This window comes from Bubalus bubalis, chromosome 14 (assembly GCF_019923935.1).
Source record: "Bubalus bubalis isolate 160015118507 breed Murrah chromosome 14, NDDB_SH_1, whole genome shotgun sequence".
NCBI classification, from domain to species: Eukaryota; Metazoa; Chordata; class Mammalia; order Artiodactyla; family Bovidae; genus Bubalus; species Bubalus bubalis.
Genome location: NC_059170.1, coordinates 10,023,758 through 10,051,459, shown reverse-complemented (window position 1 = coordinate 10,051,459; position 27,702 = coordinate 10,023,758). Strand labels below are relative to the sequence as shown.

Sequence of the window (27,702 nt, the reverse complement as noted above, 5' to 3'; positions counted from 1 at the left end):
GTCCATCACATTGGTGATGCCATCCAACCATCTCATCCTCTATCGTCCTCTTCTCTTCCCGCCTTCAATCTTTCCCAGCATCAGGGTCTTTTCCAATGAGTTGGTTTTTTGCATCAGGTGGCCAAAGTATTGGAGTTTTAGCTTCAGCATCAGTCCTTCCACTGAATATTCAGGACTAATTTCCTTTAAGACTGACTTGTTGGATCTCCTTGCAGTCCAAGGGACTCTCAAGAGGCTTCTTCAACACCGCAGTTCAAAACATCAATTCTTCAGTGGTCAGCTTTCTTTATAGTCCAACTCTCACATCCATACATGACTACTGGAAAAACCATAGGTTTGACTGGATGGGCCTTTGTTGGTAAAGTAATGTCTCTGCTTTTTATTATGCTAAGTTGGTCATAGCTTTTCTTCCAAGGATCGTCTTTTAATTTCATGGCTGCAGTCACCATCTGCAGTGATTTTGGAGCCCCCCAAAATAAAGTCTCTCACTGTTTCCATTGTTTCCGCATCTATCTGCTGAAGGTGGCTGGGGATAAGGGCTAGTCCGGTATCTGCCATTGCCAACTTTGTGAATCTTGATGGCTTGATCAGTTGATGGAACCTACCTTCAGCCTGACTTGAGATCAGCCACTAGTCAGTCCAGCAGGGAGTGCCCTGGGTTAAAGGAATCAGATCTGCCTTCATGAGATGCTTAGGCCTCAGTCTGGGGACGGGGGCAGTTAGCTTCCATGCAGCAGACTGGGCTATGGTCTTGGACAGTGGGAGGGTTTCAAGCTCCAGACCTGCTCTCTCTAATTCAGGTGAAGCCTGGGAAGTGTTCAGTGGTGAGAGACACTTGGAAGCTGCTTGGCGTTGACATGAGGGCAAGTGTAGACAATGGTGCATCGTCCCTAAGGAAGTAAGAAGTCGGCCGGGCTCAGATCTCTGAGTCATTTGCCATCAGTATCCTTCAGCCTGACCTAAGTCCCCTGGAGGTCTGTGCTTTGTGACAGGGGGCTGCCTCAGCAGAACGTTGGCCCTTCCACAACATCTCCTGCTGTCTTCTGGGCACAAAACCTCAGAGGATCACATTGCAGGGCCTCTATGCCTGACCTCTCACCTGGGCCCTGGGTGGGAGATGGTCTGGAGAAGCTTGGAGAAGCAGTCCTGACTTAGGGTTCATGAGACTGAGGTCTGAATGCTTTGCTTGACCGACTTGTTGCCTTGGGCAGGTGACAGTTGAATGAAAGCCCAGAAATGGACCTTAAACATATTTTGGCCCACTAATGTTTGACCTGGGAGCGAAGTATACTCAGTGGGGAGAGGAGAGTCTTTGCAATAAATGGTGCTGGGAAAACTGGATATCCTCATGCAAAAGAAAAGCATTGGACCCCATCTACACCACTTATAGGAATTAGTTTGAAATGGAGCAAGGACTTACACATAAGACCTGAAATCATTAAATTATGAGGAGACGACAGAGGATGACATGGTTGGATGGCATCACCGACTCGATGGGCCTGAGTTTGAGTAAGGTCCAGGAGTCGGTGATGGACAGGGAAGCCTGGCGTGCTGCAGTCCATGGGGTCGCAAAGAGCTGGACAGGAGGAGTGACTGAACTGACTGAACTGACTAGGAAAAAACAGGGAAAACACTCTTTGACATCAGTCTTGGCAATGATTTTTTTGGCTACAACATCAAAATCACAAGCAACAAAAGCAAAAATCAGTAAGTGGAACTACATCAAACTAAAAAGCTGCATAGCAATATCAACAATCAACAAAATGCAAAGGTAACCTAAGGGATGGAAGAAAATATTTTCAAATCATATATCTGATAAGGAAGTTAATATCCAAAATCTGTAAATAATTCATATAATCAATAGCAGAAACAAAAACAGACCTCCCAATAAAAAATGGACAGAGCACTTGAATAGACTTTTTCCTAAAGAAGACGTACAAATGGCTGACAAGTACATGAAGAGGAACTCAACATTACTAATCATCATGGAAATAGCAAATCAAAACCACAGTGAGATATTGCCCCACATCTATTAGAATGGCCATCATCAAAAAGAAAAGAAATAAAGTGTTGTTGAGGAGGTGGAGAAAAGAGAACCTTCATGTACTGTTGGCTGGTACTTAAATTGGTAGAGCACTATGAAAAACAATATGGCGGTTGTTTCAATATGTCTATTGAAAAACAATAGAGCTACCATATGATCCAGCAATCTCACTTCTGGGTATGTATACAAAGGAGATAAAACCACTATCTAGAACATCTTAAAAAAATCACGATTTTTTTTGCATTTATTTCTAACATGAAGGATAGTTTACTTTATACACTGATTTTGCTAAACAATATAACTGACAACTCTCCATCTCAGCTCACAGAGACCTTCCTCATTCTATTTTTTTTAAGTATTGTCCAAATATTTTATTGTGCTGATATATCACAGTTTATTATCCCATTTTTCTCATCCTGCACAGATAAGCAATCCTTTGCTATTACAAATGACGTTACAAATTATGCTAACATGGTTGTTGACACATGTCTTCAGAGTAGATTCCTAGAAGTTAGACTGTTGACAGGCTAGAAACATGTCATTTTGTTAAACATTGCTCAATTCCTATCCCCAGGAACTGCATTATTTTGGATTCCTACCAGCTATGTCTGAGAAAGACTGTTTCTTCATAGTCTTAGTAATGGAGTTTGCTGTCAAGCTTTTGAATTTCTGCCAGTTTGGAAGACAGGGAACAGTATAGTTTCAATGTGTAGGTTTCCATTCACATACCCAAACCACAGTGCTTTAACTATAGGGGCATTATGGTGTATTTTAACATATGTAAGGCTAGCCTTTTTTGCTGCTTTTCTCTTTTACGGGCTTCCTAGTGTTCTTGCCTGTTTACTTTTTATATGAAGTTTAGAATCAACTTCTTAAAATTTATTGGTACTTTATTGAAGTTATACTAATGAAGAAATTTGACATTTTTATTATGTTGTAATCATTCCATCCAAGGACAAGGGATGCTCCTATTTAAGCATACTTTTGAATCTTTGACAAATGTTTTAAAATTTTGATAATTTTCTAAGGCATTTATTTCTGGTGTTTGAATGTTTTGTTGCATTAAATGCATAATGTCTTACATTAAATCTTTAAACTTTTTAATATGTAAGAATATCAGTGATTTTTGGTGTTAATATAAAATATGATTGAATGCTTTCATCATTTATATGCTTTGGATTTAACATGGAATCTTCTGACTTCTACAGATACACAATCATGTTATCTGCAATGGTGTTTTTATTTCTAATTTTTGTGTATCTGATTTTTAAAATCCTGTGCAATACCTTAGCTATTTCTTCCATTACAATATGATACAGTAGTGAAGTTAGTGGACATGCTCCCCTTCTTAATCTTAATAGAAATGTCTTTGTGTTTCTCTATTCAAGAGGTTATTAGTCCACTTTTTAGCTTATGTGCATATAACTTTTAAAAATCATAAATAAGTGTTTATTTTTCTGAAGTTCTTTTCAGCATTTATGAGAATCAGATCAGGTCAGTCACTCAGTCGTGTCCAACTCTTTGCGACCCCATGAATTGCAGCACACCAGGCCTCCCTCTCCATCACCAACTCTCGGAGTTCACTCAGACTCACGTCCATCGAGTCAGTGATGCCATCCAGCCATCTCATCCTCTGTCGTCCCCTTCTCCTCCTGCCCCCAATTCCTCCCAGCATCAGAGTCTTTTCCAATGAGTCAACTCTTCGCACAAGGTGGCCAAAGTACTGGAGTTTCAGCTTTAGCATCATTCCTTCCAAAGAAATCCCAGGGCTGATCTCCTTCAGAATGGACTGGTTGGATCTCCTTGCAGTCCAAGGGACTCTCAAGAGTCTTCTCCAACACCACAGTTCAAAAGCATCAATTCTTCGGGGCTCAGCCTTCTTCACAGTCCAACTCTCACATCCATACATGACCACAGGAAAAACCATAGCCTTGACTAGACGAACCTTTGTTGGCAAAGTAATGTCTCTGCTTTTCAATATGCTATCTAGGTTGGTCATAACTTTCCTTCCAAGGAGTAAGCATCTTTTAATTTCATGGTTGCAGTCACCATCTGTAGTGATTTTGGAGCCCAGAAAAATAAAGTCTGACACTGTTTCCACTGTTTCCCCATCTATTTCCCATTAAGTGGTGGGACCGGATGCCATGATCTTCGTTTTCTGAATGTTGAGCTTTAAGCCAACTTTTTCATTTTTTTCCTCCTTAGATATATTTAGATAATAAATTATATTAAAGATTTCCTAATACTTAACCATCTTGTATTTGAGCATAATGAATTCTTTTTTTAAATATACTTTGTATTCTGCTTGCTAAATTTTATTTTGGATTTTGGAATTAATATCCATTACTGAAATTGATCAGTAGTTTTCTTTTTTATGCAGTTTTGCCAAGTTGGGATGTCAACTTTGTATCTACTTCAGAAAAAGAATTGGAAAATTATCTTTTTTACGCTTTGGAATCATCTAAGCAGTATTGGAATTTTTTGTCTTGGAAGGAAATAAGTATAGCAGGGAATGGTTCTCCCCAAAAGCATCTGCAGAGAGCATGGCCCTAGCAACACTGGTTTCAATCCAGTGAAACTACCTTGGACTTTCAGCCTCCAGAACTTTTATGTAAAAGCATAAATGTGTGTTGTTTTAAGTCAGTAAGTTGATGCTAATTTGTTAAAGCAGTCATAAGAATCTAACACAATAGACTGACTGATAGTTTTGGCCACATAAAAATTTGGTACAGAGGCATTTTACAGAGCTGTTGCAGAATAATGAAAGACTTAACTAGTTTCTTTTTTTTTTTTTAAGGGAAGAAAAATGAAATCATAAGGTAATTCATTACAGGAAAGACCTAAATTGTACAGGCATACCTTGGAGATAATGTGGGGTTAGTTCCAGACCACCACAATAAAGCAAGTTCACACAAACTTTTTGGTTGCCTAGTGCATCTAACGACAGAATCATCTCTGTTCGTTTCCAAGGCAAACCACCCAACATCACAATAATCCAAGTCTATGCCCCAACCACTAAGGCTGAAGAAGCTGAATGGTTCTATGAAGACCTGCAAGACCTTCTAGAACTAACAACAACAACAAAAAGATGTCCTTTTCATCATAGGGGACTGGAATGCAAAAGTAGGAAGTCAAGAGATACCTGGGGTAACAGGTAAGTTTGGCCTTGGAGTACAAAATGAAGGGCAAAAGCTAACAGAGTTTTGCCAAGAGAACACTTTGGTCATAGCAAACAGCCTCTTCCAACAACACAAGATGCGACTCTACACATGGACATCACCAGATGGTCAATAACGAAATCAGATTGATTATATTCTTTGCAGCCAAAGATGGAGAAGCTCTATACAGTCAGCAAAAACAAACCAGGAGCTGACTGTGGCTCATATCATGAACTCCATATTTCAAAATTCAGACTTAAATTGAAGAAAGTAGGGAAAACCACTAGACCATTCAGGTATGACCTAAGTAAAATCCCTTAGGATTATACAGAGGAAGGGACAAATAGATTCAAGGGATTAGATCTGATAGACAGAGTGCCTGAAGAACTATGGACGGAGGTTCATGACATTGTACAGGAGGCAGTGATCAAGACTATGCCCAAGAAAAAGAAATACAAAAAGGCAAAATGGTTGTCTGAGGAGGCCTTACAAATAGCTGAGAAAAGAAGAGAAGCTAAAGGCAAAGGAAAAATACCCAAAGTAATGCTCAAAATTCTCCAAGCCAGACTTCAACTGCATGTGAACCGTGAACTTCCAGATGTTCAAGCTGGATTTAGACAAAAGCAGAGGAACCAGAGATCAAATTCCCAACATCCACTGGATCATGGGAGTTCCAGAAAAACATCTCCTTCTGCTTTACTGACTATGCCAAAGCCGTTGACTGTGTGGTCACAACAAACTGTGGAAAATTTTCAAGAGATGGGAATACCAGACCACCTGATCTGCCTCCTGAGAAATCTGTATGCAGGTCAAGAAGTAACAGTTAGAACTGGACATGGAACAACAGACTGGTTCCAAATCAGGAAAGGAGTATGTCAAGGCTGTATATTATCACTGTGCTTATTTAATTTATATGTGTAGTATATCATGAGAAATGCCAGGCTGGATGAAGCCCAAGCTGGAATCAAGATTTCCAGGGGAAATATCAATAAACTCAGATATGCAGATGACACCATCTTTATGGCAGAAAGCAAAAAGGAACTAAAGAGTCTCTTGATAAAAGTGAAAGAGGAGAGTGAAAAATTGGCTTAAAACTCAACATTCAGAAAACTAAAATCATGGTATCCACTACCATCACTTCATCGCAAATAGATGGGGAAATAATGGAAACAGTGACAGACTTTTATTTTTTTGGGCTCCAAAATCACTGCAGATGGTGACTGCAGCCATGAAATTAAAAGACACTTGCTCCTTGGAAGAAAAGCTATGACCAACCTAGACAGCATATTAAAAAGCAGAGACATTAGTTTGCCAACAAAAGTCCGTCTAGTCAAAGCTATGGTTTTTCCACTAGTCATGTATGGATGTGAGAGGTGGACTATAAAGAAAGCTGAGCACTGAAGAATTGATGCTTTTGAACTGTGGTGGTGGAGAAGACTCTTGAGAGTCCCTTGGACAGCAAGGAGATCCAACGAAAATCAGTCTTGAATATACTTTGAAAAGACTGATGTTGAAGCTGAAATTCGAATACTCTGGCCAACTGATGCAAAGAACCAACTCATTGGAAAAGACCCTTATGCTGGGAAAGATTGAAGGTGGGAGGAGAAGGGGACGACAGAGGATGAGATGGTTGGATCGCATCACCAATTCAATGGACATGAGTTTGAGTAAACTCCGGAAGTTGGTGATGGACAAAGAAGCCTGGAGTGCTGCAGTCCATGGGGTCCCAAAGAGTCAGACACAACTGGGTGACTGAATTGAACTGATACCCACCTGAATGCAGAGTTCCAAAGAATAGCAAGGGGAGATAAGAAAGCCTTCCTCAGCAATCAATGCAAAGAAATAGAAGAAAACAATAGAATGGGAAAGACTAGAGATCTCTTCAAGAAAATTAGAGCTACCAAGGAACATTTCGTGCAAAGATGGGCACAATAAAGAAGAGCAATAGTATGGACCTAACAGAAGCAGAAGATATTAAGAAGAGGTGGCAAGAATACACAAAAGAACTATACAAAAATGATCTTCATGATCCAGATAACCATGATGGTGTGATCACTCACCTAGAGGCAGACATCTTGAATGCAAAGTCAAGTGGGCCTTAGGAAGCATTACTACAAATAAAGTTAGTAGAGGTGATAGAATTCCAGTTGAGCTATTTCAAATCTTAAAAAATGATGCTGTGAAAGTGCTGCACTCAATATGTCAGAAAATTTGAAACTCAGCAGTGGCCACAGGACCGGAAAAGGTCAGTTTTCCTTCTAATCCCAAAGAAAGGCAATGCCAAAGAATGTTTAAACTACTGCACAATTGCACTCACCTCACACGCTAGAAAAGCAATGCTCAAAATTTTCCAAGCCAGACTTCAACAGTATGTGAACCGAGAATTCCAGATGTTCAAGCTGTATTTAGAAAAGGCAGTGGAACCAGAGATCAAATTGCCAACATTCACTGGATCATAGAAAAAGCGAGAGAGTTCCAGAAAAAACATCTGCTTCTGCTTTATTGACTACACCGAAGCCTTTGTGTGGATCACAACAAACTGTGGAAAATTCTTCAAGAGATGAGAATACCAGACCACCTGATCTGCCTCCTGAGAAACCTGTATTCAGATTAAGAAGCCAACAGTTAGACCAGACATGGAACAATGGACTGGTTCCAAACTGGGAAAGGAGTATGTCAAGGCTGTACATTGTCACCCTGCTTATTTAACTTATATTCAGAGTACATCATGAAAAATGCCAGACTGAATGAAGCACAAGCTGGAATCAAGATGGCTGGGAGAAATATCAATAACCTCAGATGTGCATATAACACCACCCTTATGGCAGAAAGCAAAAAGGGACGAAAGTGAAAAAGGAGAGTGAAAAAACTGGCTTAAAACTCAACATTCAGAAAACTAAGATCATGGCAGCCAGTCCCATCACTTCATGGCAAATAGATGGGGAACCAATGACAGACTTTATTTTCTTGGGCTCCAAAATCACTGCAGATGGTGACTGCAGCCATGAAATGAAAAGACTCTTGCTCCTTGGAAGAAAAGCTATGACCAACCTAAACACCATATTAAAAAGCAGAGCATTACTTTGCTGTCAAAAGTCCATATAGTCAAAGCTTTTGTTTTTCCATTTGTCACATATGGATGTGAGACCTGGACCATAAAAAAAGCTGAGTACCGAAGAATTGATGCTTTTGAACTGTGGTGTTGGAGAAGACTCTTGAGAGTCCCTTGGACTACAAGGAGATCAAACCAGTCAATCCTAAAGGAAATTAACCATGAAGATTCAGGGGAAGGACTGATGCTGAAGCTGAAACTCCGATACTTTGGCCACCTGATGCGAAGAACTGACTGACTGCAGAAGACCCTGATGCTGGGGAAGATTGAAGGCAGGAGGAGAAGGGGACGACAGAGGATGAGATGGTTGGATGGCATCACTGACTCGATGGGTATGAGTTTGAGCAAACTCGGGGAGTTGGTGATGGACAGGGAAGGCCGGCGTGCTACAGTCCATAGGGTCACAAAGAGTTGGACACAACTGAGTGACTGAACTGAACTGAACTGAGTGCATCTCAAAGTTATGTTTGTACTACAATGTACATGTGCATACTATATACATTTACTGAATATACATGTCTACACTGTACCGTAGTCTACTGTGGGCAAGAGAATTAGGTCTAAAACATGTACATACCTTAATTTAAACATACTTTATTGCTAAAACATTCTGATCATCATCTGAACCTTCAGTGAATTGTAGTGATAACATCAAAAGTCACAGATCATAAGTCCCTAATAACAAATGTGATCACAGTGAAAAAGTTTCAGATATTGCAAGAATTACCAAAACATGACACAGAGACAGAAAGTAAGCATATACTGTTGGAAAAATGGCACCCACAGCTTGCACCACACAGGATTGCCACAAACTTCAGTCTGTTAAAATTGCAACATCTGTGAAGCACAATAAAACAAAGTACAACAAAACGAGATACGGTCGTATGAAGAATGAACTGCGATCAGCTACACAACTCGACTCAGTAGTGCCATTTTTACTGAGTTGCCAAACGTCATCCTTAAATACAGATTTTCCCAGAATTGTGATATACTTGTATTGGAAGAGTATAGAGGTTGTAACAGAAACCGCAATTACAGTTGGGAGGCCAGAAGGGGGCGCTCTCATACCCTCCGACCATAGCAGAGCCCAGCAGGAAGACCTTTCCTCCCTAGCAAAGACTCAGGCAATGAAAAGCCACAGATATTTTGTTTCTTGGAGTCCTCCCCACTTCCTTGCTTGTGTGAGTGCATGCTAAGTTGTTCAGTTGTGTCCGACTCTGTGAGTCTATCCTCTGTCCGTGGGATTCTCCAGGCAAGAACACTGGAGTGGGTTGCTGTTTCCTTCTCCTGGAGATCTTCCCGACCCAGGGATGAAACCTGTGTCTCTTACATCTCTTGCATTGGCAGGTGGGTTCTTTACCACTAGCGCCACTTGGGAAGCCCCACTACCACTTCCTTTTCCTCTCTGTAAAAGCATTCTCTTTCCCTTGCTGGCTGGGCAGGGACTTTCACTTGGCCCACCATGGTTGCAAACCCCAAATTGCAATTCTTTGCTGATCCTTAATGTTTTTGCTGGAGAAATAACTGCCTGTTTTTTGTTTTGTTTTGTTTTGTTTTTTAAGGTCAACACGATCTTCTCCTTTGATGAAATATCTCTGTCTCTCTCTCTTATTTTCATTCTGTTTCTTATTCTCTATACCTCCTCACTGTCTTTCTCTTTATGCCTCTATTTCTGTCTCTGTCTGGATTCCTTTTAATCTGATTTACCTTCTTTGTCTCTTACTCTTTGTGTGTGTTCCTTACTCTCTCCTCTGTCTGCCTGTCTCTGCCTCTATCTCTCAAGTCTCCATCAAGATGCCTCCATCTGTCTGTCTTTAATCTCCACCCCACCCCCATTTCTGTCATTCTTTGTCTCTGGATGTCTTTGTCTTTCCCTGAAACAGGGGTACATGATCATGAGCTCTACAACTTTCCTCCTGAGCCAGTGACCTTTTCTTGATGGGATAACCCAACTATTATCCCCTCAACTCCCATTCCCATCACAACTGCCCCCCACAGGTTGGATTCTTTCACCTCCTTATCGCACTGGGGAACCCGTCCCATTCTCACGGCATGTGGGAAGGAAGAAAAAGCTGGGTTCTTCCCCTCAAAACCACTCTTTCATGCTAGGGGGCTCAGCCCCCATAATGCCAACGATGGCACTGCCCAGGCAGAAAAGACACACCCTAGCCTCTGTTGCATCACATATTGGAATTCCACAGGCATCTCAGACTCCAAAGCGAAGGTCTTGCCCAGAAAGAGTAGTTCCCACTGTATGTAGGTGTCCGTTTCCATTGGGGGTTAGTCCGTCGGTGGCCCAGTCAGTTAGCCTCTCTGTCAGTGCTACATGCCACGAGCTTCGGGCACTGCTAGAGGGCTCCCTGGGGAATCAGTCGCTCTTTCAGGAGGTGCTTGGACCTCAGATATGGGAGATATGGTCCTGAAATATGGGAGAGGTTGATTTCTTTACTAACACTCAGACCCGGGCTGGGATTTTGCAGAGTGCAGGAGGCATCCTATAACCTGCACCTCTGTCTTGTCCAGTTAAGGTGAAGCTTGGGAGATGCCAAGGAGATTCTGGCAAGGATGGGAGACTCTACCTGCTGCACCAATGTGAGCAGGATGGCTAGGGTAATAACCTCAAGGGCCACCAGGGCAGGTGTGGGCACATGTGTGCCCCTTCATGAAAGCTAAAGAGGAGGCCCAGGCTTATTTCAACATCCCAATCCATCTTCCACTTGGTCCAGACCCACAGAAAGGGGCTCTCTGCCTTGTTCCCTCTGCCAGGCTTCCTGGCCTTCAGTATCATCCCCATTCCCAGTCCTTCAACAAGAGTCCCATGGAGTGACCATCTCAGGGGGTTCTCCCCCTTACCCATTTCTCCGGTGCCAAGGGCTCAAGGGCACCCAGGAGAAACTGGTAAGAAGATGAGGGAAAGAAGCTTAGCAGTGGTACCATCCAGAGGATGTCCCAGACACATCCTGATCCCAGAGGGATCTTTGAAGCCTTAAAAAGAGGGATTTGGGGGACTTCCCTGAAGGTCCAGTGGTTAAGACTCCACCCTTCCAAAGCAGGGGGCGTGAGTTTGATCCTTGATTGGGGAACTAAGATTCCACATGCTGTGTGGCACAGCCAAAAAAAAATTTTTTTTTAATTTAATAAAAGCACCAAAAGAGGAGTTTTGTACTCTCATAGAGGTCAAACATTGCCTAGGAGCTGAAGGGAGATCAGAGGAAGTCCCAGGCATTTCTGGTTCTTCCTCTGGACAAAGGGACTGCAATAGCTCAAAGATGTGCCTCAGACTAAGATGTTAGCATGAAACACTAATTGGGGTCCTGGCCATACAGAGACAATCAAAGGTATTGAAGGCACCTGGGCATGGAAGCAACAGTGTTCGATGTAACCAGTACCCACAGCAATGCTCCCATCACAGACATCTTTGGTATGAACCCTGGAAGAGAGAGTAGCTTTGATGGGCCAGGAAGGAGTGCCCAGTGCCCTGCTCTGTCCAGTTGGAAAGGTTGGAAGGCGTCTGGTGGTACAAAGCCACAGCAGAAGGTCCTCCTACAGTGATAAATGTCAACAACAGCCAGTGCAGAAGTGTGTCTAAACATCGTGAGGTCCTGTATAGGAAAGCAATGCATTTACCTCGCAGAAGGGAAAGAGGAAGTCCAAACTCAGATCAAACTTCTTTGATCCAGTTGGCCTCAGTACCCCAGACCCACGGGGAGGGGCTGCCTCCTTTGTGATTTCTGGCAGAGCTTGTGCAAGGCCTCCCTGACATTAACACCACTCTTGCCCCAGGCAAGGATTCCCAACCAGTTACCTGGGACTGCTTTCTCCCAGATGCCTCCAAAGGCCCTGGGCTCATTGTGGGGATGTTTGCGAGGACAATCGAGCCTTACATAAATTTCAAAAGATCCATATGGAAAGAGCTGGAGCGGGAAAACCCCTGCAGAAAGGACTCAACTGTGAAGCGCGTTCATGATGGGAGGAGATCTGACGGATGCTTGGAGTGACCTTCCCTTGTTTTTACCAGATTTCCCAATATCTATTTTTTGGTCAAATTCAGCAGGTTTCTACCCTGCCGCCCACCACCAACTTGTTGGCACAAGACCACGATCTTAGGCAGCCAGCCTCATGGTGAAGGGGCCTTCCGATCCCCTTAGAGAATATTGGAATTTTTCAGAGAAAGTTTTCCAAATGTGACAATAATACTGTAGATACCAGGACATGGATGAGTGTCTCCCAGGACTAGGGAGGGAGAGATTGGAGTGTGGCTGGGAGCTCTTCCTGGCTTCCTTCACTGGTTCCCTCAAGGAATCATTCATTCAACACATACTATGTGTCACTGTGCCAAACCACACAGATGCCATCCTTCTGACGACAATCGGAGTCTACACGTGTCAGTCGCTGACCTTGATGCTGGGATGTACTTTTGGTTGAGTTCCCCTGGAAGCAGACACTAAGGCAGTAATGTGAGGACAAATAATTTACGTGGGAAGTGATCCAGGAAGCATTTTTCAGAGAATGGGCTTGTGAGGCGGGGAGTGGAAGGAAGCCATAAAGGGCGCAGGGCTGAGGAGTTTACTGTTGTGGGCACCGGGGGTGCGTCCCGTTGGAAAACTCTGGGAGATTTCATAGAGCCTGCCTTGGAATTTCTCACTCTGGATGAGAAAGAGGAAGTATTTATCCTCCAACTGGTATCTGTCATTGGCTAAGGGCTGCTCCCTGAAACCCCTCAGGCAGAGAATCACAGGCTTATAGTAGATGCCACTGGCATGCAATGGAGTGGGGAGTGCCCTGGGAATATGGACAGGGCACAGAAGGCGCCACTGAAAATTTTGGCTGAAATGAACACTTATTATAAAACTACATGTTTTTTTAATTTTATTTTTATCTATTTGGCCATGCCCACAGCATGTGGGATCTCAGTTCCCTAAACAGGTATCGAACACATGCCACCTGCACTGGGTCTTAACAAGTGGACCGCCAGGGAATCCCCTAAAGCTACATGTCTTAATCTACTCAGACTGCTATAGCAACGTGAACTGGGTGAATTAAACTACAGAAATTTATCTCTCACTGTTCTGAAGTCTGTGAAGTCCAAATTCAAAGCTCTGGAAGATTTCGTATCTGGTGAGGTTCCCCTTCCTGGTTTGTAGATGGCCACCACGTTCTTGCTGTATCCCACCAGAGAGAGAAAGATCATTTCTCTCATTCCTCTTCTTAAGTACGGAGAAGGCAATGGCAAGCCACTCCAGTACTCTTGCCTAGAAAATCCCATGGATGGAGGAGCCTGGTAGGCTGCAGTCCATGGGGTCACTACAAGTCGGACGTGACTGAGCGACTTCACTTTTACTTTTCACTTTCACACAATGGAGAAGGCAATGGCAACCCACTCCAGTGTTCTTGCCTGGAGAATCCCAGGGACAGCAGAGCCTGGTGGGCTGTCGTCTATGGGGTCGCACAGAGTCGGACACGACTGAAGCGACTTAGCAGCTTAGCAGCCTCTTCTTATAAAGCCACTAATCCCCATTATCGAAGGCTCCACCCTCATGACCTAATCACCTCCCAAAGGCCCCAGTTCCTGGTATCACCACATTGGGTGCTGGGGCTTCAACACGGGGATTCTGAGGGAACACGAACATTCAGACCACAGCACGACAGTCATAAAGGCACCGTGGTGTTGACAAAAGGATACACACCCAGGTCAATGGACAGTGCGGAAGTGAGTTCACGTGCAAGTAGTCAATTGACGGCTGACAAAAGTGCAAAGGGAATTCATCAGACAAAGAATAGCCCTTTCAACAAATGATGCCGGAACAGCTGGACATCCGTAATCAAAAATACGAACCTTGAGCCATACTTCATATCGTTTGCAAGAACTCACTCAAAACGGATCATAGACATAAATGCAAAAATTAAATCTATGGAACCTTTCAGAAAACATAAGGAGAAAACCTCTGTGACCTTAGGTTATGCAGGGATTTCTCAGGTACAAAACCAAAAGCTCGATGAAGAAAATACTAATGGATGTGACATCATCAAAGTTAAAAACTTCTGCTCTTTGAAAAATCACTCTTAAGAAAATGAAGAGACAGGCCACCAAGGACTCCCAATCAGAAAGAACGTCTTACGTTTTAAAGAACCCTATCGTGGTGATGGAGTGGTTAAGAATCTGCCTTCCAATGGAGGGGACATGGGTTCAGTCCCTGGTTGGAGAACTAAGATCCCACATACCTCGGGGGCAACTAAGCTCCCTCACCATGCCTAGAGAGAGGACTGCGTGCCACACTAAGACCCAACACAGCTAAGTCAATATTAAAAAAAAAAAAGAGCCCTATCTTGAGAAGAATGCTGGGTGATTATACATGGGGATCTGTGTGAGAAAATAGGCTTTCTTTTTAAAATAATTTTCTTTATTTTTGTCAAAGTTATACATTTAGGTAAGAGCTTCCCTAATGGCTCAGATGGTAAAGAATCTGCCTGAAATGTGGGATACCCAGGTTTGATCCCTGCGTTGGGAAGATCCCCTGGAGAAGGGAATGGCAATCCACTCCAGCATTCTTGCCTGGAAAATTCCATGGACGGAGGAGCCTGGAGGCTACAGGTCGCAAAGAGTCAGACAGGACTGAGCGACTCTCACTCACTCATACATGAAGACAGACTAAGAAGTCACATGCTTTTACAAAGCATGTTGTGAAGAGTATCGGTTGCTTACCATCAGCCTTCCCCTAGAGGAAACCGTTTCTAGTTTATCATCTTGGCATTTGTATCTTCATTTCTAAGTAATATTCATTATATTACACCTTGACAAAATAATGCTGCATCTGGACTATTCAGTTATAGATCTAGTCCATTGAATTTCCATGACTGAAAAGGAGATTTTCATCCACCTCCTTGCTCCCTGCACCTCTGGCACCCAGGCTCACCCTCCCACCCTTCTCCCTCCCATCAACACTATATGCTTCTTGTGATTTGATCCGGGCTATTGTTTACATTATCACGATTACATAAACATGTTATAGCTGAACTCTGTTGTAAACCAAATGCCTTTTCCTTCTGACATGGCTTTTTTATTTTCTCTGAGGTGAAAAAAATGGTCTGATTTTGTGTTTGCTACATTTCCTATGTCCATTGGGCTTTCCAGGTGGCTCAGTGGTAAAGAATCTGCCTACCAAGCAGGAGACACAGGAGATGAGGGTTCGATTCTGGGATCGGGAAGATCCTCTGCAGGAGGAAATGGCAACCCACTTCAGTAATCCTGCCTGGAAAATTCCATGGACAGAGGAGCCTGGTGGGCTACAGTCCATGAAGCCACAAGAGTTGCACACAATTGAGCACGTATGAGTTGCTGCTGCTGCTGCTAAGTTACTTCAGTCATGTCCGACTCTGTGCGACCTCATAGACGGCAGCCCACCAGGCTCCCCCATCCCTGGGATTCTCCAGGCATGAACACTGGAGTGGGTTGCCATTTCCTTCTCCAATGCATGAAAGTGAAAAGTGAAAGGGAAGTCGCTCAGTCGTGTCTGACTCTTAGCGACCCCATGGACTGCAGCCCACTAGGCTCCTCCGTCCATGGGATTTTTCCAGGCAAGAGTACTGGAGTGGGGTGCCATTGCCTTCTCCGCGTGTGAGTTGAGAGATCATGTGTTCAACCACATTCTCTTCACCAGTCGCGCAATCTCCTCTCCATGTATTCATCAGTGCCAGATGTTCTCTATTAATTTCACCTTTCAGAAGATGAATTTCCTGGAGCCCTCTACCCTCTTCAATCTGGTCTGGTAGTTTCGTTTTTTTCTTTTTTTTTTTTCGTTTTGAAGTAGCAAATGTGCAATGGTTTTATGTTTTCTCCTTATATTTCTTAAAATTTTTGTGTTGAAGTAGAGTTGATATACAATATTATATGTTACAGGCATATTACATAGTGACTGACATTTTAAGGGTTATACTCCATTTATAGTTATAGGACAATATTGGCTCTATCCCCCAGGTTGGGCAATATATCCTTGTAGCTTATTTTATACATAATAGTTTGTACCTTTTAGTTCCCCTGGGTTTCCCAGTGGTGCTAATGGCAAGAATCTGCCTGTCCTTGCAGGAGACGAAAGAGACACAGATTTGATTCCTGGGTCGTGAAGATCCTTTGAACAAGGGCACGGCAACCTGCCGGGGTCCAGCCCCAGCTGATCCAGGGTTCCGGCGTGAGGCACTCCGCCCATGGCAAAGGTCATGAGGAAGGAGGCTCGACATACGCAAAGGCGGGATCGAGCCTCAGGAGTCCCCCTGGAAATCCTCGAGCATCTACCCCCATAACCAGAGCCTGCCTACTTTACTACTTTGTGCTCTCACCTACACCTCTGGCTTTACGGGGGGCTGTCCCCCACCACCTCTTTCGGAGAAGGAGTTAACTTAGAGCTCCAGTTAATAATAATTCCTGGGCGTGATAGGAGTGTTTTAACCTACAAACTCCTCTGAAGGTTCTCTAGCCTGCCTGACAGGCTTGTCCGGCTACATGTGATTGCTCACAGCCTCCCAACTGTGACAGGCACGAGATGCTTTAAACCTTCTAAAAACAGGTTCCTTAGAGAAGTTAGAAAATTATTAGTATAAGTATAATGGGCTGATTAGAAATTGTATTGGTGAAGGGTTTTTTCATTTGTTGAGCCAATGTTTGTTGCTAAGTCTCCATATCCCCTGCCCTTACACACATTAATGAATATATAAAAGAAATAAGTATTAACCTTTGATATCAATCACGTTAGACCTTAGGCTAAGTAAATTCTTTCCTTAACTAAAACCCACTACACCCTCACCCTATAGGAATGTAACTTTATTTGGGTGGCGTCTGTTTTAAGAATAATCACCCCTGGAGAAATAAGTGTCCTGGTTGACTGACCGCTGTCACAAGGAGAGGGTCGTAAATTGTCAGCAGGCCCCCCGGCCAGAAGATGATGTAACACCCCTAAGACCTCTGTATACTTTTGTATGAAGCACCGGACTTTGATAAAAGTCAGGACTGCTGACCCCACGTGACTTTTGCATAACATCTCAGTGTATAAAAGTAGACCATGGAAAATAAAGAATTGGGATCAGTTCCTCGAAAGACTGGTCTCCCCATGTCTCTCTCTCTCTCACTCTGGTTGAGTCTCCATCTGGAGCGCGGAACCCACCATGCTTACTAATTATGCCTGGGCTTCTAAGATCCGACCGGGGAGGCCTCAGTGTCTCCTCTCCTTCGGGAGAACGGAAGGACGCCTGCGGCCTACGTAAGTGGTGCAAACTTCTTGTCTTGAAGTTTTATTGGTCTCCCGCGTAAACCAAGCTACTCAGCCTCTTTTCTCCACTGAATTTTCCTACTGAGCTATCCTCATTCTATTACTCTTTGTATCCTTAATTAAAGTGTAATTAAGCAGTTGTTCCCTGACCCTCGCCTATGCCGTCTCTCCTTCGAATACCCTGGATCAGCTGGGGCTGGACCCCGGCAGGTGGCGCCCGAGACAGGCTATTCCAAGGTAAGCTGCCTGCAATTAGGGTCATCAGCCCTATTGCCTCCCCTTCTCGGAACAACTGGGTCATCAGCCCTCTTGTTCCCCCACGGAGCAGTTTGGGTCATCAGCCCTACTGCTTCTCCCTCGGAACAGTTTTGGGTCATCAGCCTGCTGTTCCCCCCCCCCCCCCGGAACAATCTGGGTCATCAGCCCTATTGTTCTTCCAATGTTCGGGACGGCTAGGACCCCACTCAAGGGTGCCGCGGACCCCCCTGTAGGATAGACAGGGCGGAGGAGTGGGAAGTGTTGAAAGTGTTGAAGAGTTAGAGAGAAAAAAAGGTTTCTAAAAAGGCTGACAAGAAAGGCCTGATCTTTTGATAGCTGAAAGCAAAATCTTCTATTATACTTAATTTCCTGACATGGGTAACACTGAAACTAAGAATGGCAACTCTTTATACAAGTAATCTTGAAACTGTTAAAGAGGCTACTGTTAATTTAGATACTTGGGTGAAGGTATAAAATAACTAAAAACTTATCCTATAAATATGATTAAAAATGTTCTGGACCCTCGTCATGAGGCTGTGAGATAACCTATGGGAGAGGCTATCGCGGTGGATGGTAGTGGGTCTCCACCTTCTGCACAGATCATATTTTCTGCCATTGATGAGGAAAAGGAGGGAGACTGTGCTCTACCTCCCGAGGAGTGAGAGGGCTTACAGGACGCTGCGGCCGGGCGCCCTGGTGAGCCCCCTCTCCCTCTACACAAACCTTTAAAAATTTATCCAACAATTTCTGATTTAAGGCGACTACTCCACCTCCGCTTGCACCTCCCAGGGCCTAAGAATTCCCCAGTTTACATCCAAAGCCTCCCAGAGCATTGCCTAGGGTTGAAAAAGATTAAAAGTTTTCTTTTAAACAAAGGAGCTTTTAAAGAATACACAATATACAGAGCCTGCTCCTTGCAAAAAACCCCCTCAGGGGGGCCTCACCCAAGCAAAAAAAAAAAGAGAGAGAGAAAAATAAAAAGAAAAAAGTGAAAAAGAAAAAAGGAAAGAAAATAGAAAAAGATCTAAAGATTAAAAAAAAAAGAACTAAAGAGTGAAAAGGAGAGAGGAACGGAGAAAGAAGGAATCAGGGAACGCAGCAAGATAGAAAAAGGAAAAAAGGAAGTTAGAAAAAGAGATACAGAGAGAAAGAGAGGGGGAGAGAGAGAGAAAGTAAGAAGGAAGAATGGAGAATGAAAGAGGGAAACAAGAAGGAAATGATAGAAAGTAAAAGAGAAGAGAAGAGGAAGGAAAAAAGATAGAGTGAGGGAAAGAAAACTTGAGAAAGATTTAGAGAAGAAGGAAAAAAAAAATCAGCAGAGGAGAGAGGAGAGGACTTACAGGACACTGTGGCCAGACGCCCTGGCGAGCTACCTCCCCCTCTGCGCAAACTTTAAAAAACTTATCCACCACTTTCTGATTTGGGGCGATAGCCGCCGCCTCCGTTTGCGCCTTCCAGGGCCCAAGAGTTCCCCACTTTGCCCCCAAAGCCTCTCAAAGTGTTGCCTAAGCCTGAAAAAGATAAAAAGTTTTTTAAACAGTGGAGCTTTTAAAACAGACTGCATGCACAATATGCAAAGGTGCTCCTTGGAGAAAACCCCCTCAGGGGGGTCTCACCCAGGCTAAGAGAAAAACGGTAAGGGGATTTAGCAACAATATTAACCCCTGACAAGCCGGTTACTCCAATTCCAATGGGAGTGGCCGGCCCCCTACCTGAGGGCATTGTAGGACTTGTGCTAGGGCGTAGCTCGCTTTCTTTTCAAAAAATTTCGGTGGTGCATGGTGTAGTAGATTCTAATTATATTGAGAAATTAAAGTTTTGACCTCACCACCTACTAAAACTGTGCAAATTAATAAAGGTCAAAGAGTAACACAGTTTTTGCTTTTTACCTTAGTATCAGACAGGAAAAAAACTTGACTTCTCAGGCTAGGAGCCACAGAGTATTTGGATTTAGTGATCTAGCTTTTTGGGTGCAGGAAATTACAGCTCCAAGGCCTTTAAAAGATCTTTTAATTCAAGAAAATAAAATCTCAGGGCTATTAGACACAAGAACAGACATCTCTTAACATTGCTGGAAAAAACTGGCCCAGTTCCTGGCCCACGCATACTACTGAAAATGAGTTGGTGAGATTAGAGAAAGTGGTATGCAGGGTGGGAATGCTGTAGAAAAAAAGGTGAGGGAGAGTTTAAAACCTTGAAGAGTAGTGAGTTCCCCATTGCTGGAAGTATTCAAGCAAAGATTAGATGGTTGCTTGTCATCTGAAAAGCTATAGACCAGATTTAGGTTACAAAATGATAAGTGGAAAAGCTTATAAAGATGTTGTACAACACCTGTTTACCTGCTTCTCATATTTAAGTCTGCCAAAAGTTTTAAAAACTGCCCCTTTGAAGCGGAGAGATTGTTTACTAACTTTAAATGATTTCCAAAAATTATTAGGAGACATTAATTGGATACGCCCACATTTAAAACTGACTACTGCAGATTTAAAGCCTTTGTTTGATTGCTTAAAAAGCGATCCTAATTCCAGTTCTAAGCAAAAGTTGACTAAGACGACAGACGGCTCTTGTTAAAGTAGATGAGACTTTAAATGATCAGTTAATTAGGATTAATATTACCAAAATATGAGATTAAATTATTCTTGCCACTAAACATACACCTACAGGGTGCTTGTGACAAAAAGGCCCGTTGGTTCCATCTACCAGTGACCCCAAGAAAAATAGTTTTATCTTATCCCAGCTGATCCAGGGTATTCGAAGGAGAGACGGCATAGGCGAGGGTCAGGGAACAACTGCTTAATTACACTTTAATTAAGGATACAAAGAGTAATAGAATGAGGATAGCTCAGTAGGAAAATTCAGTGGAGAAAAGAGGCTGAGTAGCTTGGTTTACGCGGGAGACCAATAAAACTTCAAGACAAGAAGTTTGCACCACTTACGTAGGCCGCAGGCGTCCTTCCGTTCTCCCGAAGGAGAGGAGACACTGAGGCCTCCCCGGTCGGATCTTAGAAGCCCAGGCATAATTAGTAAGCATGGTGGGTTCCGCGCTCCAGATGGAGACTCAACCAGAGTGAGAGAGAGCGAGACATGGGGAGACCAGTCTTTCGAGGAACTGATCCCAATTCTTTATTTTCCATGGTCTACTTTTATACACTGAGATGTTATGCAAAAGTCACGTGGGGTCAGCAGTCCTGACTTTTATCAAAGTCCGGTGCTTCATACAAAAGTATACAGAGGTCTTAGGGGTGTTACATCATCTTCTGGCCGGGGGGCCTGCTGACAATTTACGACCCTCTCCTTGTGACAGCGGTCAGTCAACCAGGACACTTATTTCTCCAGGGGTGATTATTCTTAAAACAGACGCCACCCAAATAAAGTTACATTCCTATAGGGTGAGGGTGTAGTGGGTTTTAGTTAAGGAAAGAATTTACTTAGCCTAAGGTCTAACGTGATTGATATCAAAGGTTAATACTTATTTCTTTTATATATTCATTAATGTGTGTAAGGGCAGGGGATATGGAGACTTAGCAACAAACATTGGCTCAACAAATGAAAAAACCCTTCACCAATACAATTTCTAATCAGCCCATTATACTTATACTAATAATTTTCTAACTTCTCTAAGGAACCTGTTTTTAGAAGGTTTAAAGCATCTCGTGCCTGTCACAGTTGGGAGGCTGTGAGCAATCACATGTAGCCGGACAAGCCTGTCAGGCAGGCTAGAGAACCTTCAGAGGAGTTTGTAGGTTAAAACACTCCTATCACGCCCAGGAATTATTATTAACTGGAGCTCTAAGTTAACTCCTTCTCCGAAAGAGGTGGTGGGGGACAGCCCCCCGTAAAGCCAGAGGTGTAGGTGAGAGCACAAAGTAGTAAAGTAGGCAGGCTCTGGTTATGGGGGTAGATGCTCGAGGATTTCCAGGGGGACTCCTGAGGCTCGATCCCGCCTTTGCGTATGTCGAGCCTCCTTCCTCATGACCTTTGCCATGGGCGGAGTGCCTCACGCTGGCCCCCAACAGCAACCCACTCCCATATTCTTGCCTGGAGAATCCTATAGACAGATGGAGCCTAGCGGGCTACAGAATATAGGGTTGCAAAGAGTCAGACACAACTGAAATGACTTAGCACGCACACTTAGTCCCATACCCCTATGTTGTCCCTCCCAGCTTCCTTCACCCCACATAACCTCTACTTTGTTCTATCTGCATTTCTGGCACTCAGCTCTCACTCTGGGATCTTCTGTCACCATCATGAGGGTACCTTCTTTTCCTCTCCTACATTCTACTTTCTGTATTTCATGCATTTTTTTTTTCTTGGTTTCACCTTAACAGGCTTACTTTTGCTCTATCAGTTCAGTTCAGTTCAGTCGTGTCCGACTCTGCGACCCCATGAATCGCAGCACGCCAGGCCTCCCTGTCCATCATCAACTCCTGGTGTTCACTCACACTCACGTCCATTGAGTCAGTGATGCCATCCAGCCATCTCATCCTCTGTCGTTCCCTTCTCCTCCTGCCCCCAATCCCTCCCAGGATCAGAGTCTTTTCCAATGAGTCAACTCTTCATATGAGGTGGCCAAAGTACTGGAGTTTCAGCTTTAGCATCATTCCCTCCAAAGAAATCCCAGGGCTGATCTCCTTCAGAATGGACTGGTTGGATCTCCTTGCAGTCCAAGGGACTCTCAAGAGTCTTCTCCAACACCATAGTTCAGAAGCATCAATTCTTTGGTGCTCAGCCTTCTTCACAGTCCCACTCTCACCTCCATACATGACCACTGGAAAAACCATAGCCTTGACTAGACAGACCTTTCTTGGCAAAGGAATGTCTCTGCTTTTCAATATGCTATCTAGGTTGGTCATAACTTTTCTTCCAAGGAGTAAGTGTCTTTTAATTTCATGGCTGCAGTCACCATCTGCAGTGATTTTGGAGCCCCTAAAAATAAAGTCTGACACTGTTTTCACTCTTTCCCCATCTATTTCCCATGAAGTGATGGGACCAGATGCCATGATCTTCGTTTTCTGAATGTTGAGCTTTAAGCCAACTTTTTCACTCTCCACTTTCACTTTCATCAAGAGGCTTTTGAGTTCCTCTTCACTTTCTGCCGTAAGGGTGGTGTCATCTGCATATCTGAGGTTATTGATATTTCTGCCGGCAATTTTGCTATTTAGAATTGTTTAAACTTCTCATCATGTAGCCAGTGTACAATAAATGTCCATTATGATCATGCAAGAGCAGTGAGGATGACTCTGGGGTGTGAGAGGATTTTTTGAGCATATGAAATGACACACCTGTTTCAACTGGCTCTTCAACTGACTGCTAAGAAGAGCCCCATCGGTTTATGTCAGGAAACAGGGCTCCAATGTCACTGACTTTGCATCAGTCTCACTTCCATTCTGCTAACAGGTAGTGTGTTCATCCTTCAACTTCCTTCCACTCTTTTCAACTCAAGTTCCCCCTCTGTGATCTAGTCCGTTACTATTATCCCCACTTCACAGCTGGGAAAGCTGAAGCCCAGAGAGGTTTTGCTTGCTGTCCCCTCTCCACTGTCATTCAGCCAAGATTCCCTGTGTGCCGGGCACTGCAAGTACTACATGGTAATACGTCAGGAGAGAACGAGAGAAAATGTCACCTGCCCTTTAGGGAAGGGAGTGACCCTGGGTAATGTGGTAACAAATGTGGCAATCCTCCAGCGTCCTTGTAGGAAAGTCATGGCACTTTGAGAGGCCATGGTTCCGGATTTCTAACAAGTTCCTTTGTAATGTCCTGTTTGGCCCTCTTTGCCCCTCCCCCACTGCTCCCCAAAGGAGGGTGATTCAGGGTCCCCTAACGTGTTCCCAAGTGGCTTTCTGACACCACCCGCTCCAAGTCCTTCAATCCCCTTCCTAGTCCTCACGCTCTTGCATAAGGGCAGGAAAGAGCCAGCAACACTCTGGATGGTGTGGTCACTGTCCTCACCTGAATTTCCTGCTGAGGAAACAGCAGCTGAGAGAACTCAGGGCAGTTCCTGTGGGACACACCCATCGGAGTGGGTATAAAGGGTGAGGCTGACACCGGTCACCACCACCCCACCTGCCCTCAAGATGAAGTCCATCGGCCTTATCGTCTTCCTGGTGATATTTGCCTTTGGATTCCTGATGCCCTGGGCTGTGGAAGGTGCTCCCAAAGGTGAGTTGAACTCTCTCAGGCCATACCCAGATACCAAAGTCAGTGACGGCTCAGCGTGGGAATAACCTCTTCTTTTTAGCCCCGGGGGCTGGCCTTGAAGCCCTCTTTCCAATGGCCTATGGCCCTTAATTTCAAGCATGTCTCTGAGGACTTCAACTAAGAGAGTTTCTGTGCATCCAGAAATAAGCCCCTGTATTTCTTATTTTTATTTCTCCATAGCTCCTTCTTTACTGTTTTTTTTTCCTCTGTCACATTATTTTGGTCACTATCAGTTTTAATTTTCCAGATTGTTCTCTGTTTCTCTTCATGTGTTTTTGTTGCTGTTGTTAATGGTCACTCTCTTTCTATTTGCTGAGAAGCAAATAGCACTCTCTATTTGCTTCTCAGTTGATCTGTTCTCCTTTGTCTAATCTCGAATGAGTGGCCTCTCTTGCTGTCACTGTCTCTTTCTGCCTCCCAGCCAGCCCTGGGCCGGGAATACGTGACCATGAACTCTGTTCAGCACTCCCCGGGGCTGACTTATACAGACATGCAATAGCTGATTGTGAAATCTTCAAGACTTCTGTGAGGTGGTTGATGTCACATTGGTAGCTTGAAATAAGGAATAGTGGGAATATTTATACCAGGGAAACTGGCAAACTCCACAAAGTCTCCCTCTTGAAAGATCTAGTGGCACACCACCATCTATACCTTCTTTCCCATTGACTCCCTCTTGGTTGAGGGTTTGGCTGCGCTTGGCACTGTCCCACACTGGCCTTGAAACTGGAATCCTAATGGCTCCCTTCATTCCTCTGGGGTCAGCTACTTGGGTTAGGTTTCTGTCCTCCCCTGGCTCCTTCTGCAGGATTGTGATCATGACTCAGCACCAGTTTCTTCTTCCTCCTTTGTTCTTACCCTTCAGAAAAAGGTAAACGTGGAGCCTGTCCTTTCATACGCCCTGCAATGTGCTTAGTATATGAACCCCCTGAATGCCACAGTGACTGGCAGTGTCCGAAGAGGAAGAAATGCTGCCAGGATGTTTGTGGCATCAAATGCATGGATCCTGTAGACACGTCAAAGCCAGGTGAGGAAGTCCAGTCCTGGAAAGGGGGATCAGGGAGGTCTGAGCTTGAGGACATGCTTCTTGGGCAAGTGGAGGGGGCTCGTCTGAACTGAGGTGGCGGATGGGATAGAGTCAGGGTTTCTCCACCCCCTCTACCAGCTCTGTTTTCTCAGGTAGACAGTAGGCCAGTTAGTGAGCCCGTCAGCCAGCAGGTCAGTCAGCTCATGAATCAGTCTGTCCATTAGACACACGTATGTCAGACACTGGTCGGGGTCCCATTGGCGGGAGAGAGTCTTCTTTAGGACATGCACCAGCCTCAGATTGGATCCTGAAGTTGGGGAAGAACCAATTTCCATGTATGAGGTGAAGATGGAGTTGGGAATTTGGGTGATGTCCCACGGGGTGAAGCCTCTGAATTGTGACTTTGTTTTCATCAGTTAAAGTCACTCCTGGGAGGTGTCCAGTGGTCACCGGCCGCTGTGAGAGGCGCAACCCTGTAGACGACTGCCAGAACGACAGCCACTGCCTGAATGGTTTCAAGTGCTGCAGGGGTCCGTGTGGGAATTCATGTGTCCTGCCGGTGAAAGGTGAGAAGATCTAACAAGCTCCACATCCCCCTGGACCTTAATATGCTCTCAACCTAATGGTACCTTTGTATGTGAAAGAGGTTGCTTGACATCTTCCAGTACTTCCCCATTCCCCAAGCAGATCCTCTGCCCTTCAATGACCTTCACCCCTTAGAGTTTTCTAGACAAGTCCCAGGAGGCACCTATGACAGGCCGTGCTGGGTCCTAGGAAGGAAAGCTTCTTGGAATAAGGCACGAGGAAGGAGCATGATACAAGAGGCAAAAGTTCTATCTTTGAATATCATCTCTGCCTGTGACTGACTGTGTGACTAGGAGCAACTGACTATTTCATCCTTGACCTCAGTTTCCCCATCTGTAAAATGGACGCAATTATATCCATGGCGATACTAAATGTAAAAGTGATTTTTAAGACTTGAAGTACTGTTTGCATTCAGAGAATGTTGCTGTGGTTATGGCCCCGATTGGCTAAGTTATCTGGAACCACAGGGAACTCTAGTAAGATGCATAGATGTCAATCTAGCCCAATATTCTGATTTTATCAGAGGGCAGCAGAGACAAGCCTGTGAAAAGCCTGGATTTTGTCTTGATTCCTACATCAAAGGCCAGCAGTGTTTCAACTATTCCAGCACAAGGCTCTCTACTTATCCCAGGGGACCTAGGACTTGGTGGTGGAAGGACCATCTTAGTGGGAAGGATATAGGGGTCACTTAAATAATTCCTGTGCTGAGGCTCCACTTTATTTTCTTTCTACAGATTCAACCTTTCCAGGTCAAAAACATTAGGACTTCCTGGTCTGTGTGCTCTGGGGAGTCCCCCTACTCCCCATCCTGCAAGCCTGGAAAACAATGGAAGCACTTTGGTCAAGATGTGGTTTTGAGACCAATACTCCTCCGGGGACAAGATCTGGCCTGTTTTATCTCTGTATCCCCAGCACCCAATGTGTAGCTTGGCACATGACAGGAAATGCCTATTGATCAGTGAATAAATAAATGTACTAGGTTTTCTCCGCATTTCCATCTTCCTTGACTCTTTTGAGTGTGGACTAGGGTATGAGGAGTGAGATGAAGAATAAAATGTCTGAATGTGTGGGGTTTCTCCAAAAACCCGTAAAATAGCAATTGGAAGAAGAGAGTGTTTTGGTTCCCAGCAGATACAGGTTTAAATCTTACATTCATAGAGGACAGGTTCTGTAGATTTGGGCAATGACTTTGTCCCACTGACCCTTAGTCTTGTCGTCTGTAACATGGAAACGATAACAGCGGTGACAATTTCATAAAGTGATCAGGATTCGAGGTGATAACATGTGGACGGAAAGCTCACTGCCCATCACATAGTAGATGATCAACAGACCTTAGACTTACCTCAGGGAAGCAAGGTGCAAAGGGTTTAAAAAATGATTACATTTGATGACATCAGGAGCAAAATTGACAAACACAAAAAGTTGAACGATAAATGAGAGCTTAGAAGTAAATACTTGGAATGATTATCACAAACAAAGAAATAGAAAAATATGTGAAGAATTTCTACAGAGCAGTAAGAAAAACAGCCAACCTCTTAGAGAAAAATGAACTATGAATAGCATGGACAATCAAATAAGAGATTATTATAACTGATTGTATACAGATATATAGGAGCTTCAATGTCACCAGTTACAAGAAAAAACCAATTAAAACAACCAGACACCATTTTTTATTGATCAGAATGGCAAGAATGAAAAGTCTACAATATAGGTCTTCCCTGGTGATCCACTGGTTATGCGTCCACCTGCCAACGCAGGGTTTGATCTTTGGTGCAGGAATATCCCATGTGCTGTGGAGCTTAAGTACACTGAAGCCTGTGTACTTAGAGCCTGTGCTCTGCAGCAAGAGAAGCCGCTGCATGAGAACGCGTGCACCACCGAGAGAAGACTGCACCCGCTGCAGCTGGAGAAAGTCCACACACAGCAGTGAAGACCCAGTACAGCCAAAAAAGTAAGATCAACAAATAAATAATCTTTAAGAAAAGGCTACAATATAAACACTCAAAAGACTCTTAATAGTTTGCGGATGGAAATGTGAATTGGTACAACCACTTGGAAGAGTG

The 27,702-nt window shown here is 44.0% G+C and overlaps 1 protein-coding gene across 1 annotated transcript; it reads left to right on the top strand.

Annotated features, from left to right (window-relative positions):
• The first annotated feature begins 23,744 nt into the window (after positions 1-23,744).
• On the top strand, positions 23,745-26,629 carry LOC112578694 (antileukoproteinase). The gene is made up of 4 exons (XM_025263401.3): positions 23,745-23,991; positions 24,893-25,054; positions 25,471-25,620; positions 26,374-26,629. Exons 1-4 carry the CDS (start codon positions 23,907-23,909, stop codon positions 26,400-26,402), a joined length of 426 nt encoding a protein of 141 aa, XP_025119186.2. The 5' UTR covers positions 23,745-23,906; the 3' UTR covers positions 26,403-26,629.
• The last annotated feature ends 1,073 nt before the right edge of the window (positions 26,630-27,702 follow it).

Excerpts from the sequence above, each read along its gene's own strand:
- LOC112578694 (XM_025263401.3), top strand. The coding sequence starts at position 23,907 with ATGAAGTCCATCGGCCTTATCGTCTTCCTGGTGATATTTGCCTTTGGA. Across the intron at positions 23,992-24,892 it reads TGTGGAAGGTGCTCCCAAAG|AAAAAGGTAAACGTGGAGCC; the intron begins GTGAGTTGAACT and ends CTTACCCTTCAG. Across the intron at positions 25,055-25,470 it reads TGTAGACACGTCAAAGCCAG|TTAAAGTCACTCCTGGGAGG; the intron begins GTGAGGAAGTCC and ends TGTTTTCATCAG.